The sequence below is a fragment of the Mytilus trossulus genome, chromosome 13, assembly GCF_036588685.1.
Source record: "Mytilus trossulus isolate FHL-02 chromosome 13, PNRI_Mtr1.1.1.hap1, whole genome shotgun sequence".
Lineage (NCBI taxonomy): Eukaryota > Metazoa > Mollusca > Bivalvia > Mytilida > Mytilidae > Mytilus > Mytilus trossulus.
The window spans coordinates 55,475,157-55,489,926 of NC_086385.1; the positions used below are offsets into that span (position 1 = coordinate 55,475,157).

General features: G+C 30.8%; 1 protein-coding gene across 11 annotated transcripts in view; it reads right to left on the minus strand.

Annotated features, from left to right (window-relative positions):
- The window catches only part of LOC134695419 (dystonin-like), a 131,023-nt gene that overhangs the window by 91,671 nt on the left and 24,582 nt on the right, over positions 1-14,770 (minus strand). For all 11 annotated transcript variants that reach the window (XM_063556663.1, XM_063556664.1, XM_063556665.1 and 8 more), the window contains 7 exons: positions 10,722-10,850; positions 6,054-6,104; positions 5,367-5,438; positions 3,125-3,235; positions 2,269-2,364; positions 1,671-1,793; positions 483-629 (listed from right to left, as the gene is read on the minus strand). In XM_063556663.1, the coding sequence (XP_063412733.1) occupies positions 483-629; positions 1,671-1,793; positions 2,269-2,364; positions 3,125-3,235; positions 5,367-5,438; positions 6,054-6,104; positions 10,722-10,850 (729 nt within the window). The remainder of the gene's footprint in view (positions 1-482; positions 630-1,670; positions 1,794-2,268; positions 2,365-3,124; positions 3,236-5,366; positions 5,439-6,053; positions 6,105-10,721; positions 10,851-14,770) is intronic.

The following is a 14,770-nucleotide window of genomic DNA, read 5'->3' on the forward strand; positions in this document are numbered from 1 at the left end:
AACATTGAGGGTATCCTATGCACATGAAGAAAAAATTCAAAAAATTTTCCTGAAACCTAACTTTATCTTAATCAAAGCTCCCACTATGAGTACTTCTGTAAATGAAGAAATATTTGTGATGTATTTAATGGGATATGTTTCACAAAAATAAAAACATACTTTTAAAATTTTAATTGCTTTTTTGAACACTTTTGTACATTTCAAATTTATTATATTTCACAAAAAGTTTACTGGATAGAACATATTATATATTATATATACACTATCTTCATCAAAGAACAATTTCGGAAGTCTAACCAAGTCTTACTAAATATACATATAATTCATATAGAGGTTGGCCCTTTCAGACAATGGGTGGACCACAGCTGAAACAAACTAGTGACACTAGTCCTCCAGATTAAATATAGATATAATTTATGTAGCTTTTGAGCCTTACATATAACAAGTGGTTCACAGCACTTATAAACCAGTCCTATACATACCTCTTGATTGGAATATTCGACCAGACATTTAGCTCTCAATGGATAAACTGGAGGGTCCTTTCTCAGATAGATAGGGTGGACTAATGTACTCCTCTGGCCTAAATCTTCCACTCTGGCCTGATAATCTAATAATCTGTTTGTTATGTCCTGAAATACAAATAAATAGAAAGGCATAAGAGGGATGTCATTCCATATCAGAGTAAGGCAAAACAAATATCTTCAATTACAATTTTTCAAAAGACACGTCATTAATTTGATATCACTGAAGAGTATACAGGGCATATGGTAAAAGTCTTTCTTATTGTTGAAGGTGCACCTAAAATTGCATACTTCCACTTCATTTAAACTCTGGCAATGCATTGTGGATAGATTGACAGTCATACCACATCTCACGTTTATCATGTTTATCTCAAAAGGACATATCTTTGGTAACAATTTCTTATAGACATTTCTTTTACTCTACATGGGGGTCTCATTTAGTCCCCGATCCTGCTTACTGCTTTTTCAGATTACTGTATCCCACTTACACTATCTATGTTAGCAATTTACCTTTTTTGTAATTTCCTGTGTCCAGCTAGACTTCATTTCCAGTTTTAACGGCACACATGTGTCACACTTACAAAAAATTGGCAATCCTGTGTCACACTTAGACCCCATTGAGACCCACTATATCACATTAGAGTAAATGGTATGTTTTTTTTTTATTAAAGTTGATAGCCGTACAGTAGGTTATTTTAGCTCAATTCATTTTAACAGGTGGATAGCCTAGGCCTTCTCTTGGCATTCATACAACATCTCCTAATGGTTATATCAAAAGAGATTTCTTTTTCGGTAACAATTTTATTTAAAGGCTTGTCTCTCATTTAGTATTAAAGCAAGCAAATAAGATATCTTGGTTCACATTTCTGAAAAGACTCGTCTTTCATTTAGGAATACAGAGGAGCAGATTAGATATCTTGTTAAATTTTCGTGGGTACCAATTTTTGTTGATAACGTAAAACATGGATGTTCAAGGATTGATATCTAAAAGAAGTCTGCATATAATTAAGACTATAGAAATTTTGTTATTCGGTGTAGATTTAATTTCATGGTTCACCTGTACCCACGAAATCCATGAAAATCAGTATCCAACGAATATTGATGAATCCACAGTAGTATAAATAAAGAAAATATGATATGTAAACTAACTTTGAAGTATTGGATCATGATGTCTGGCTTAGTGGGTTGTAAGTATGCCCTCATTTTACTATTGTTTAGTAAACCTAAGAAAGTCTGCATATCTTCATGTATAAACTGTACCTCATGGAAAAACTGAAGAAAAAAAAAAATTGAACATATTGTTATTTTTCTGTAATAAAAGAATTTTTCTAGAATACCAGCATTTTTAACTTTTCCAAGCTGTGTCTTGTGGCACTTTTGTGAAAAATTTGTGGTTTAACTGGCATTGATTTTGGAATGTTTTGAAGTCTACAAAATGTTTTGTTTCCATTCAACTTATTAAAAAAATTCAAACAATCAGCCAACATGAAAATCAAAATTAGACAGATTAGAAAAATTTTCAAATGTAAACAGTCATCACTGTTTAGCTTTTGACCAAATTTAAAGTCAATATTTTCCCTTAGTCTGGAAAAAAGTGTGAAATAAATATTTGTTGGACAAAAAGATGGAAAAATCTTTTCTGCATTTTAATTCCAAAAGTGTGGACACAAATAAATATCTCTGACAAAAAATATTAATAATCAATTCCTATTCTAAAATAGAAATTTCACATAGAGACTATTATTACCTGATGATATTCGCCTGCATTTTTCATGTGAACTTCTAAACACTGTGTAACCTGTCCTAACCAGCTCCAAGTCGCTCGCATGGCATACACACAATCCTGTAAAATAATCATATATTGTAGTAATGTCACTCTCATAGCATACACATAATCCTGTTAAGTAACTATTTATTGTAGTAAGTTAAGATTTTTCACTGGAAAGAGGCAGATTTCTGTGTATTATTCCGTTCATTATCACTGAACTAGTATATATTTGTTTAGGAGCCAGCTGAAGGACGCCTCTGGGTGCGGGAATTTCTTGTTACATTGAAGACCTGTTGGTGACCTTCTGCTGTTGTTTTTTCTATGGTTGGGTTGTTGTCTCTTTGATACATTCCCCATTTCCATTCTCAATTTTATTACTACTGTTAACATAGAAATTTTATTTTATTTTGCAATCACGTTTAATGCACACAAAAAATTCATACACAAAGTTTGTAGATACAAAGTACAGTGAATTTCAATCTTGCCTTGATTGCATTGAATTGGCGCATTACATCCCAGGTATTAGGTTTATGCATTAAAATTTGCAAAAATATCAACTCTTGAAATTATCCCCTTAAATATTGTTAAAGATGGTGATTAACACATAATGTTCCTTTAGCAATTATCAAGAATGTTACTTGGGCATACAAAATGTTACAATTTGTAAAACAATCCAAGAAATAATTAAACATGACCCACTAAAGACCATATTTTCTAACTTGTGATAAACTAAAAAGTCTGACCCTCTAATTTTGTGGCATGAAACCATGGGAAAACATATTTTTAAGGCCTGGGGAATCCCTATACATCAATTAAATAATACTTTGATACTAACCCTATGCATACGAGAAGAAACCTTGAGAGCCTCTTCCCTGTGCATACTGTCAAACACCAACTTTCTCTCTGTGAGGTACATAGCTCGCTCCTCGAAATCGGACTGCACATTCTATAAATAGATTAGAAATTAACATACTATGGTTAAGTTGTATAGCAGAACATTTCAACACACATGTCATCAAGTACATAATATTCTCAAGCACCAATTTAACATGCAAGTTTCAGTATAAAGAGATTTTAAGTACAAAATTATTACTGCATTTAGAAGAAGATAGTTTGACATTTATGATGAAAAGTCCCAACAAAAAGGCTCTTGTAGATGTAATACCAGTAAAATCGTCTTCAAGAACATGTTACCCATGCAATTCAATGGAAGTTGTTGTCTTACATATGGTCTGAGACCACAATTAATTCGTAGTGCATTTCTTTTAGAACATAAATGAAAATTTAAAAAATCCCACCTGCACTTTCTCAATGAAATTTTTACAGTGTGTGTACTACTTTTCAGACAAATTATATCAGAATTATAGAAAACTTCATCGGCTCTTATTCAAAATATGGACAATTTTGTGTTTAGGGTGTCATGAAATCCTTTAACAGCTTCCGAAGTGCTCATTTTTAACCTTTTTCACCTGGACTAAATCACTACTTTCCTGTAAAATTCTGGACCCAAATTTTTTTTACAGTGTAATTTCACCCCCCCCCCCCCTACTTACAATTTGAGGCATTTAACATGGAGAAATAAATTTGGAAGGCCTTCAAGGGGTATAAAAATTAATGGCAAGTAACCCACTGTCAACACTAGGGACTATATTTGTGATCAACGAAAATCTAGGGACGACAATTGTGGTCTCGGACCATATGTTTTTTGTTTGTTTTGTACATAAATCAGGCTGTTATTTTTTCTTGTTTGTAGTGTTTACATTTTGTCATTTCAAGGCCTTTTATATAACTTTAGGGTATGAGTTTTTCTAATTATTGACAACTATACAGCTGCTTACAGCTATATCATTAGGTCTTTGGTGGATAGTTGATTTACCGCCTTATTTTCACCCACTGGATGTTTACCGAGCAACAATCATCAATACAATTTTTAGATTAACTGATCAAAGAAATTAGGCTTATAAATTCATATAATTGTGTTCATTAGATGTATATTCCTTCTACATTAGAATCATTGGTAAACCTTGAACGAAACAGTTTGAAGGCCAAAGAAAATGTAAATACAAAATTGAAGAGCATTGAAAACCAAAAACTCTGAGAAAGTATGCCTAATAAAGCTAGGCAATTCTTGATTAGGGTAGAAACACCTTACAGTTTTGAATAATTATTCATTTTATATACAGTTTAAAACAGAAAATTGACTACAATATTATATGTCAACACAAAAGTGCACGTTATTTGATTGTTAGACCCTCAGGGATGAAATCGACTAGTATGTTTAGAAACATTCATTGAAGTATGTAAATTGTACATATTTTCCCACAGTTACATGTGTTAGTTCTTCAACCACATAACAAATGTGCACCTTTGTACAGGAGAGTCTATAAACACTGGTGCACAATGTCATATCACATCTCATAATCATTTAATGACTAACTTACATGTAATTTATGACCAAAAAATCAGGTGAAAAATTATGTTGACTTTTAAATGTTTCTTTTATGTGATTGATTAACAGGTAAAAATTTTGAGTAAAATTAACAGTATTTTTTAAAGGTTTATGGCTTTCGAATTCTATGAAATTCCAAGAAGACGTCTAAAAAAATCTACTTTTCAATGATAATTTTAAGTATTTATGACTTAGTCATTGTATATTTTTTGGAAGGCACTTTATTATTGCCACCACCCGTAAAACATAATGCCCCTTCTACTTATACTATCGTAGGTGAGGCATTAACATCTGGCCAGAATTGTACCTGAGAGAGCACTGACAATACCATTTCCCGTTACAAATAATAGCAGATAATAATTTTTTTTTATAAACCAGATGGTTCTTTTAATGGCTAAATGTCACTACACTTAAATAAGTTAATTTCAGGTGAAACAGTGCAGCTATCTCAATTAGAAAGTTATATAAATGTTTTAATTGGTATAATTATATCTCATAACCTCTTTATGAAGTTTATTGGGTCATTATGTTTGTTGTGAACATTTAACTTGTCATAAGTCAAAAATGACAAATGCGAAAAAAATAAATTATGGTCTTTTAGGTCATATATATGTGATCATTAACTTACCTGTAATAAATTTTCAACTTCTGTGACGTAAAATAAAGTTTCTAAACACCTCTTCTTCTGCAAGGCTTGATCCTGGAAAACATTTAAAATCAAAAGTAAAATTTTCAACTATGGGTATATGAGAATGTATCCTTAGTACACAGATGCCCCACTCACACTATCATTTTATATGTTCAGTGGAGAGTGTAATTTTGGGTTAAAAAAAACTTGTATTTGGCATTAAAATTAGAAAGATAATATCCTAGGGAACATGTGTATAAAATTTCAAGTTGATTGCACTTTAAATTCATCAAAAACTTTAACCTGAAGAAGGACAGATGGATAACCACTGAACAAGCAGATGGAGGCACATACTGAAAAACACTTTAGTCGGAATATGAAAATTTTACTAGAAAGTTTTATGACCTTAAGACAAAACATTGGCCTCACTATCGTCTTCTGTGTTGTTTTTGTGTTGTTTTGATACTGTCTCATTGAAATATACTCCAAATCTTCTTTCTATCATTGCATATAAAAGATAGCTTTACTCTTTTAAAAAGATATAGGAATCTTTCTTAAAAAAGTGATTGTACATGACAAAAATTATTATACAGGCAACAAATCGACTCCACAATTATTTAACAAAATCTTTGGAGGTGTAGCTGCTGATCATACAAACAAGTGTAAAATATTGCTGAAACATTTTACCTCAAGCACTGAGTATTCTCCAACAACCTTTTGTCCTTCTGGAGTTTGACCCTACAAAATAAATTGTAATGATTATGGTTTATTCTAAAATTAAACACTAGAATAATTGTCTGGCAACAATATATGAGTGATTTTATTTTTTAACCATTTCAAATCATTACCACAGGGCATAGATAGGGTACACCCTATTTGGATCGCCAAATTTGGCAAAACAACAAAATCATATGTTTTTTTCACTGATTTTTTATTTATTCTAGCATTAAAATCTTCAATATTTTGTTTCTTTGATTTTCACAACTTCAAAAAACTTAAATCGCCCCTGATGATGATATCTTCAGCATTCATAAGGTACAGTTCCCAATCACAATATTAATCAATTGATTGGTATACTAATGCCCTGTTTTTAAATAGTATATAAAATTCACATACATATAATTTTCATTTAAATGTAAACATATCAATTTGAATGTATTTATTGATACTTAGAACAATTGTTGACTATTTATGACCAATATTGGGGAAATATTTATATATTTAGATAAGCTACGTACTTATATGTTCCACAAATCAATATACTATGTGTATATATCATATTAAATTGGGTCGAAAGTGTCAAATTTTCAATGGTCATGGATATATCTTTAAGTTTATGTTTGTATTAATACAAATCTACACCACTCATAAACTGACGCCTTGAAAACCAATACCTTTAGATAAACCTTTAAATAATACATTTACGATATAGACAACTTATTTGTATTGGAGAAATATTGGAATGCTTTTCATAGATAGTTGTGAAAAAGTAATAAACAGCTACCAGATGATAAATACAGTTAGCTAAGAAATATATTTACTGACTTATGAACCTGAATCAATGCAATGAAAATCATTTTAAGAATGTTTGTTTAAGTAGAATCCAATAAAATTGAATAAAATTTACATTTAAAACTGCTGATTTTTTGATAGACAAGATGGATCCTTGAACCTTGTATGAAATTAAATCTATCTTTTTATTTTTAAAATTGATCTTTCTGACATAAATATAAGAAGATGTGGTATGAGTTCCTATGAGACAACTCGCCATGGTCGATTTTGAGAGATTTTGTAATACTATGATCATAAATGGTAATAAATTTTTAAAGTAGTGACCGAATAACAAAATATTTACCCTTTGTTATCTTAACTTTAAGTGTAAAAAGTTTATATATGATGTAATTGTTGCTGTTATGTAATATGTAATCGCTACCATAAATATTTTGTAATTCTTACCATATTATTATCCCCTATTCTTAAGGTGGACATTTACTTTTAACAAGCATGAATAATTAACTTTCACTTTTTTTTAAATGCAGTTTTCTTATTTGTCTGTCAATTCACTTGTGACAAAAGACAGTGTTAGTCCAAAACAACTATTAAACAGTAAAATTTGGAATGTGTCAAAGAGACAACAACCCAACCATAGAGCAGACAACAGCCGGAGTGTATCCCAAACTCTATCTGACCGACAAAATGTCAGGCAAATTATCATTCGGCCAAACATAAATTTTCAAATTTTTTAGTTGAACGAGTAGAAAATTGTCTTATTTCATCTTGGGTCGGACAGTCAGACAAAGCCTAAAACAGTTTGATGAAAGTCAGAAAGCTTATAATTTTAAATTTCTCTGATAATGACAAGGTAGAAGAATGTGGGACGAGAAGTTGAATAATACTTTTTCTCATCAAATAATTAGAAATTAAGGAATGCTATAAACTTTAGTTAAAAAGTCCCTTCCTTATTTGTTACCAACCAATCGTAAAAAAAGACTAGAAGTCTTTTTTTTTCTTTTCCCTTTTTCAAAATTGAATGGCTGCTTTATGGCCATTTATCCGACATCTCCTTTATTTATTTAATTCACTTTATTCATTGGCCATGATAAGTTTCCTGTTGGGTTAATCATTATTTTGAACATTCCTGGGGAGCTAATTATAAAAGTATTATTTTGAAGATTTGGTTTAAATTTATGAAAGGAAGTATTTTAAGTTTTCAACCCTAGTGCACTTAACAAGTTTGGAAGGACCCAAAAATCATTCATAACAATTGAAGTTCCTAAGGTAAAAAAAAATACCATTGACTTCATGGTGCAAACATGACAAAGGAGAACAGATTAACTGGAACCAAGTAGCCATGCAGACTGCAAAATTTTAGGCGTGGGCCCTAAATCTAAGCTAAAGGGACCATAATGCTTGCTTCACATTTTGTTCTAGTGCCCTTATCTAGCTTATTATTTGGAAATAAATCTTCAATTTGTGGAAGAAAAAAAATTTAAACATTGTTGCAGGTTTATTATATAGTGCCCTTAAATTGAAAATGTTAATCTTTTTCTCCGTGTACATATTTTACACTATCGTAAATATCCAAGCAAAACAGAAGTCCATATAATCCCGTAATGTTTGTTTACATTTTGTTAGATAATATAGGTCAAGCACCAAAAGTGAACATAAATCTAAAGATATTTTTCATTAAAACTTATTTAAATTCCAAAATCTTGTTATTCAAAAAGACCACTACGTGCTGTTCTCAATAAATACGAAAATCTTATTCATGATCATTATTTCATAAAAAGACGATTTAAATGTGCTTATATTTTTAAATAAAGTCAGAAGATTTTATCTCGGCATGATATTTGTAATGGGATTTACTGTATGTCTCTTATACAAGTAGATACGTAGAAAATTAATTCATTGCCAAAAGCTATGTGGACATTTTTTACGTCAGATTTGTTACATTCATTTTTTTTTTAAATCATTGTAAAAAATATTTAAAACATTGTATGTATGTATTTTTGTATCATTTTAAAATTCACAAATACAAATCCAGCATAAAATATTTTAAGTCATGCATGCACAGCCAGTCTGCATCTAGCTAGTCAAATGTAATGCCACAAACTAAAAAAATATTTGGACTTTGTTTGGACACACAAGAAAAAAATTAATATTGGTGTTCGGACTAGTAGTCAGAAAAGATTTTGTCACACACAACAGAGCTTCTACCTAGATGTAACTAATTTTTGTATTCTTAGATATCTTTAAAGCTTTCAACATATCAATATCTATTGCATAAAATGTGTGAAATACAAAAAAGAGGCTTTCAAGGTCATATCTAACAGGCTTTTTTAATAAATTACTATCTTCTAAGACAAAATTTCTTCTTTAATTTAATTCATTTTTAAAAGTAACAAATATATGTACATACATGTTATATACTACCTTTCAAGCAAAAAAATAAAAGGTCAAAATTCAACAAATACTATTATCGAGACGAAATACATAAACTGAATAAATTTCACGCTCGAGTATTCAAATTATATAAAAATTTTACGGATAAGTTGGTGAACTCAATGTTGTCGAGAGTACGTAATTTTCAATATCTCCTTCACATCTTTTAATATTAAATATCAGATTTCAAAGTAGACTTAAGAATCCAAACAGATTAGCGCTGACAACCTTTCTTACATTTGATTTAGATGATCTATGTCGTACATAAAGAATAATTTGTTATACATAAGATATTATATCTCTTCACAAACAAGATTTTGGCCCTAGTTCAAAATTAATTTATTCCATTACATGACCTCTTCTAAAATGTACGCTGGCCAAAAAATTTCGATGCTTTTTTTGTTTACTATAACATGAATAAAACTTTTTTTTTTTTTTTATATGAAATGGCTTCTTGAAGAAATAAAACAGTGGTTCTTACTGATTTATATACTGTGTGGTATAAGGGCATGTGCAATTTATTAAGTGGAAGTAACTGTTAAAAGCACCCACATCAAACATGATGACTTCTAATCATCGTAATAGCTTAAATCATTTTTTTATAACTAAAGAAGAGAAGGTAGTTTACTGTATAAATCTGAATCAAGGTTAAAAATCTTTTGTATATCAGTCATGTCAGACATGTCAGAAGAAAATAATAAAAAAACAACTTTTCAATCTGACTAAAATCTTGGAGCACTGGTATATGCATTTGTATGGAAGGCAAAAAAAAAAAGAGAAACATTACATTTTTAATGTAATAGGAGTCCTTCCTCTTAAGGGCTGTTGCATATCGTTTTCTTTTCAAAGTTATATAAGTGTGCTAAATAAACCATGAATTATTATGTAACATAATAAAAATAAAAACTTTTGTATTTAGATAAGCATGATAATTCACTTTTACACTACTATACGTGCTATCATGCAATCTGCCAGGAGACACTTCAAAATTTAAAAATATTTTGTGTTGAGCATGGGTGGGAGCCAAGATTAATACTTATCATGCTTATCAAAATGCAAAATTAAACCCAAGAAAGTGAAACAGGAGTAATTAAGGAATAGCTGTTCATACCCTCTAAATCAAAAACATTTTCATGCCCAAGTTCATAAATATTTTTAACAAAATATTACTAAATTGACTAAAACACTTATGTAAACTGCATCTTATCAGCAAAATATGTTGACCAATAAAAGATGCAGTTTACTTAAGCATTGTTGTCAATTTGGCTGTATTTATTTGTTCTAATCAGACAACCATCTTGTTGTCATTTAAGTGTACTCTACCAGCACAAAACATAGGATTTTTTGTTTCAGCAGCTTTTATTTATATAAACAAAATATCTTTCTTATAAATTGCATGACTTAGTGACCTACCTTTAAATGTTTGACCTCATTAACTTTCCGTTTTAAAGCCTTTACTTGTGTGTTGCATTCTCTTGTTTCATCCAACTTTTGTTGTACTGCTAAGTAATTTGATGCAAAGGGCACTTCTAAGATTTTTTTCTGAAAAAAAACCAAGAACAATATATAAATGATACATGTATGTGTCAAAAAGTATTTTTCAGCAAGTTCATGTATGAATATGTTTAATTTTGTGCTTAACTTACAACTTCTGACTGTAACTTTTATACAACTGAAAACAATGGAAAAAAATATATCCTTTGATTCCAACCAAACCTAATGTGTATAGAATAAGAAACATTTTTTGGTGCTTTTTCCACTTTCTTATTTCCTTGGGGAAACAATTTATGAGTTTTAAAAATTAAAAATTCATCCTTTGGCATGTTTGGCAATTTTCATATTTATTTTTTTTGTAACAAGGTTATGCATTTTTAGCATGACTACAGTCAAAAAGCTGAAGTGCTCAAAAAAAAAAAGTCATGTATAATGCAAAATAGATGAATTGCTTTATACATCCACTTCATTCAAGAACTTTGGTGAATTATAGTTGTCTCAGGCAATCATACTACATCTCCTTATTTTAATATTCATCTGTATCTGATATTCTGCATAGTTTTAATTAATGATGCCATACCATTTAATCACTTTTGCAATATGTCATGCCATATTTTTAGACATAAAAATTGATGTGATTAAATGTGGTAATTTCCTACATTGGCTAACAAATTACAATAATTATAAAGCATTAATATCTCTGATATTACAATTCAACTTATTGATTCTCAGTGTTTTCCTATAGCTTAACCTCTGCCAAGGTTTTATACATTGTACATGTAGGCCCATTGTACATGCATTTATTGACATGATAACATGGACATAGCTTTAAGAAATGACACTGGATAAAGGTTTTTATGTACATGTTGTCTGCTCTTTGGTCAGGTTTTGTCTCTTTAACATATTCCAACTTTCCAAACTCCATTTTATTCGAAATTTTGTTTATATATTATATACTTCTTTCATGGTGTTTAAATCCTGTACTTTTCTTTTGTTCTTTTCATCAATAATTGCCTCTTTTTTTTCTTCAAAGTTTATTTTCTTAAATTTATTAAAAATTCATGATAATATGTCTCTGGAACATTGTTGATACATTCACATTTTGTATATTAACATACATCAAATATCATCTCAAAGAGTGACCTAAGAATTCAATGGACATGCATAAGACATTTAACAATGTTTAAGTTTCCGCAATTCAGGGTACAAACTGCTGAAACAAGCAATTTCATAGAAAAACATAATCTGAAAATGGAAAATATTCAAATTAAATGTGTCCCAATTCAGAAGTAATCTCTTTTTAGTGTGTAGAGTTTGTTGTCCCATTTCAACCTTGAAAACATCCATCAACCTGAACAAGTTATCATTGTATGAAGAGGATTTCATTCGTTTCTCAGTGTTACTATCCTATAGGAATGTGTATTATATAGTTCATCATTCTCACATTTTAATGGTAAATCAATGTCATCATTTTATTTGAACCAACTGTTACACATGAAAGTTAAATTTTGTCATCTTGGATCAAAATCTCATTCAATCAATTTTCATCAGTTTTTGAAAGGTAAACTTTACCAATGTGTACAAGGTCCACTCTCCCTGAAAATTTGAAAGTTAAGGTCAAATGACATCTGTCAAGCGCTTGATTTACAATTACTCTTTTTCGTCTCCACTTCTCATGTGTTCAAGTCTAAATTTAAACTTTGAGCATTCTGCCTAAACTGATTGAATAATGGTTTTGAATGAGAACTGGACTCCATAAAATAGTATTTTATTTTAAATGAACATGCTATAGGCAGGTCATGGAGGCCAACCCTCCTTTTGTTGGATTGATTGATTGTTGGTTGCTTTACGCCGCATTAGTACAAAAAGGAAATAAATTGGTTGATTATATAGTATATAGTGAAACACTTAAGGCAGTGAGTGGGCCCTCCTCATAAAAAGTTCTGCATCCCCAACTGATATGACTCCAAAAATAGTAGTTTAAGGGTAAGGTATAATTTAACTAATTCTACATTTATTTTAACTTTTATAAATGCATATATGTTTTTCATTTATTTAAAGCCAGCAAAATTAGCATATTTTCTAGTTTTTAAGCACTTGCCAAATTATCTATATGTATTCTGTGCCCACCAGTCATGCCGGTAAAATATCCAGTTCTATACAAAAACATGCTCTATTGCTGGCTTAAATTAAGATATTTTAATCAAAGCCTATATAGTGGTTGGGTACCCAAAGCTAATGACATTGGTGGATCCAGAACATTTATAAAAGGGGGCCCCAGTCATGCTTCTGTGATTCCCTATATAATCAACCAATCTATGCTTATCAAAATATCATCATCCCAAAATATGCTTATCAACTGTCACCAGTATAATAGATTAAGAATAACTCGAACACTGAAGGGAAAACCCGAAAATAAAGTAAAACTATATCTATGCCTCCTCCTTATTACAAACTCATCAGATACCGAGACCAATCCTGGCCCAAGATCACCAAGGTGGCCATGTGGTACATGCAAAAAAGCAGTTACATCTAAACACAAAGCTGTGTGCTGCGATAGTTGTGATATTTGGTACCATATAGACTGCCAAAATATACATTCACAAATGTACGAATGCCTGAACTCCAGCAACATTAGCTGGGAGTGTATTCAATGTGGAATGCCCAACATATCCACTTCTATTTTCAATAACAAGTCAATCATTTCACCAAATCCATTTGACAACCTAGATACATCCAATACATGTACAAGTATTGACACTAACACACAGGTACCGAATACTAATTCATTACCACCAAAGAAAAGTACTAAACCAAAAAGAAAACCTGCTACCAAACAAAAGTGTCAAAATAAAAAACCAAGATGGCCATGTGGTACATGCCTAAAAGCAGTAACATGGAATCAGAAGGCACTATGCTGTGATAGCTGCGATACTTGGTTTCACATTAATTGTCAGAGTATTCCATCTCACATCTATGAGTGTATGAATGCTAGCAATATTAGCTGGGAATGTACAAATTGTGGAATGCCAAATTTTTCCACTAGCTTATTCAACAACCAATCAAGCATATCATTAAATTCAAGTAGTAACTGGAGTATGAGTGATACATCACTCAATAACAGCTTAGGTGCTCCTCAGGCATCTTCATCGCCTTTGGCTAAGACTAAATCAAAACCAAAAGTCAAAACATTACAAAAAGCCACTACAAAAAATCATAAACCTATCAGGATACTTAACATAAACTTTCAATCTATACGAAATAAAAAAGAAGATCTCAATCAGTTAATTGATTCATCTAAACCTGATATAATTATAGGCACTGAAACATGGCTAGACAAAAATATATCATCATATGAATTCTTTCCATCAGAACTATTTAATGTCTATAGATCAGACAGACCACCAAATAAAAATAACCAAAGTCATGGAGGTGTACTTATAGCCATTAATAAAGAACTTATAAGCACAGAAGTAAGTGAACTTAAAACTGATTGTGAAATAGTTTGGTCTCAAATAAACATGACTGGTAGTAAAAACCTATTAATAGGTGCATATTACAGACCACCATCAGATAAAGGAACATCCTTACAACAACTAGAACTATCACTTAGTAGAATTAACCAATCATCAAATACTAATATCATGATTGGTGGTGATTTTAACTTAGGTCATATTGACTGGTCTATACCTCAGGTCATACCCGGTAAACCGGATGCTGAACATCACAATAAACTTTTAGAACTACTAGAAAATTTTAACCTTCAACAAATAGTTAATACACCAACTAGAAAAGAAAGAATACTAGACTTAATCCTAGTTAACAATCCAACAACTGTCAACAAAGTAAACACACTTCCACCACTAGGTCTAAGTGACCACGACATCGTCTATATAGAAACAGACACTTGGCTACGAAAAATTAGACAACATCCCAGAAAAATACTAAAATATGACAAAGCAAACTGG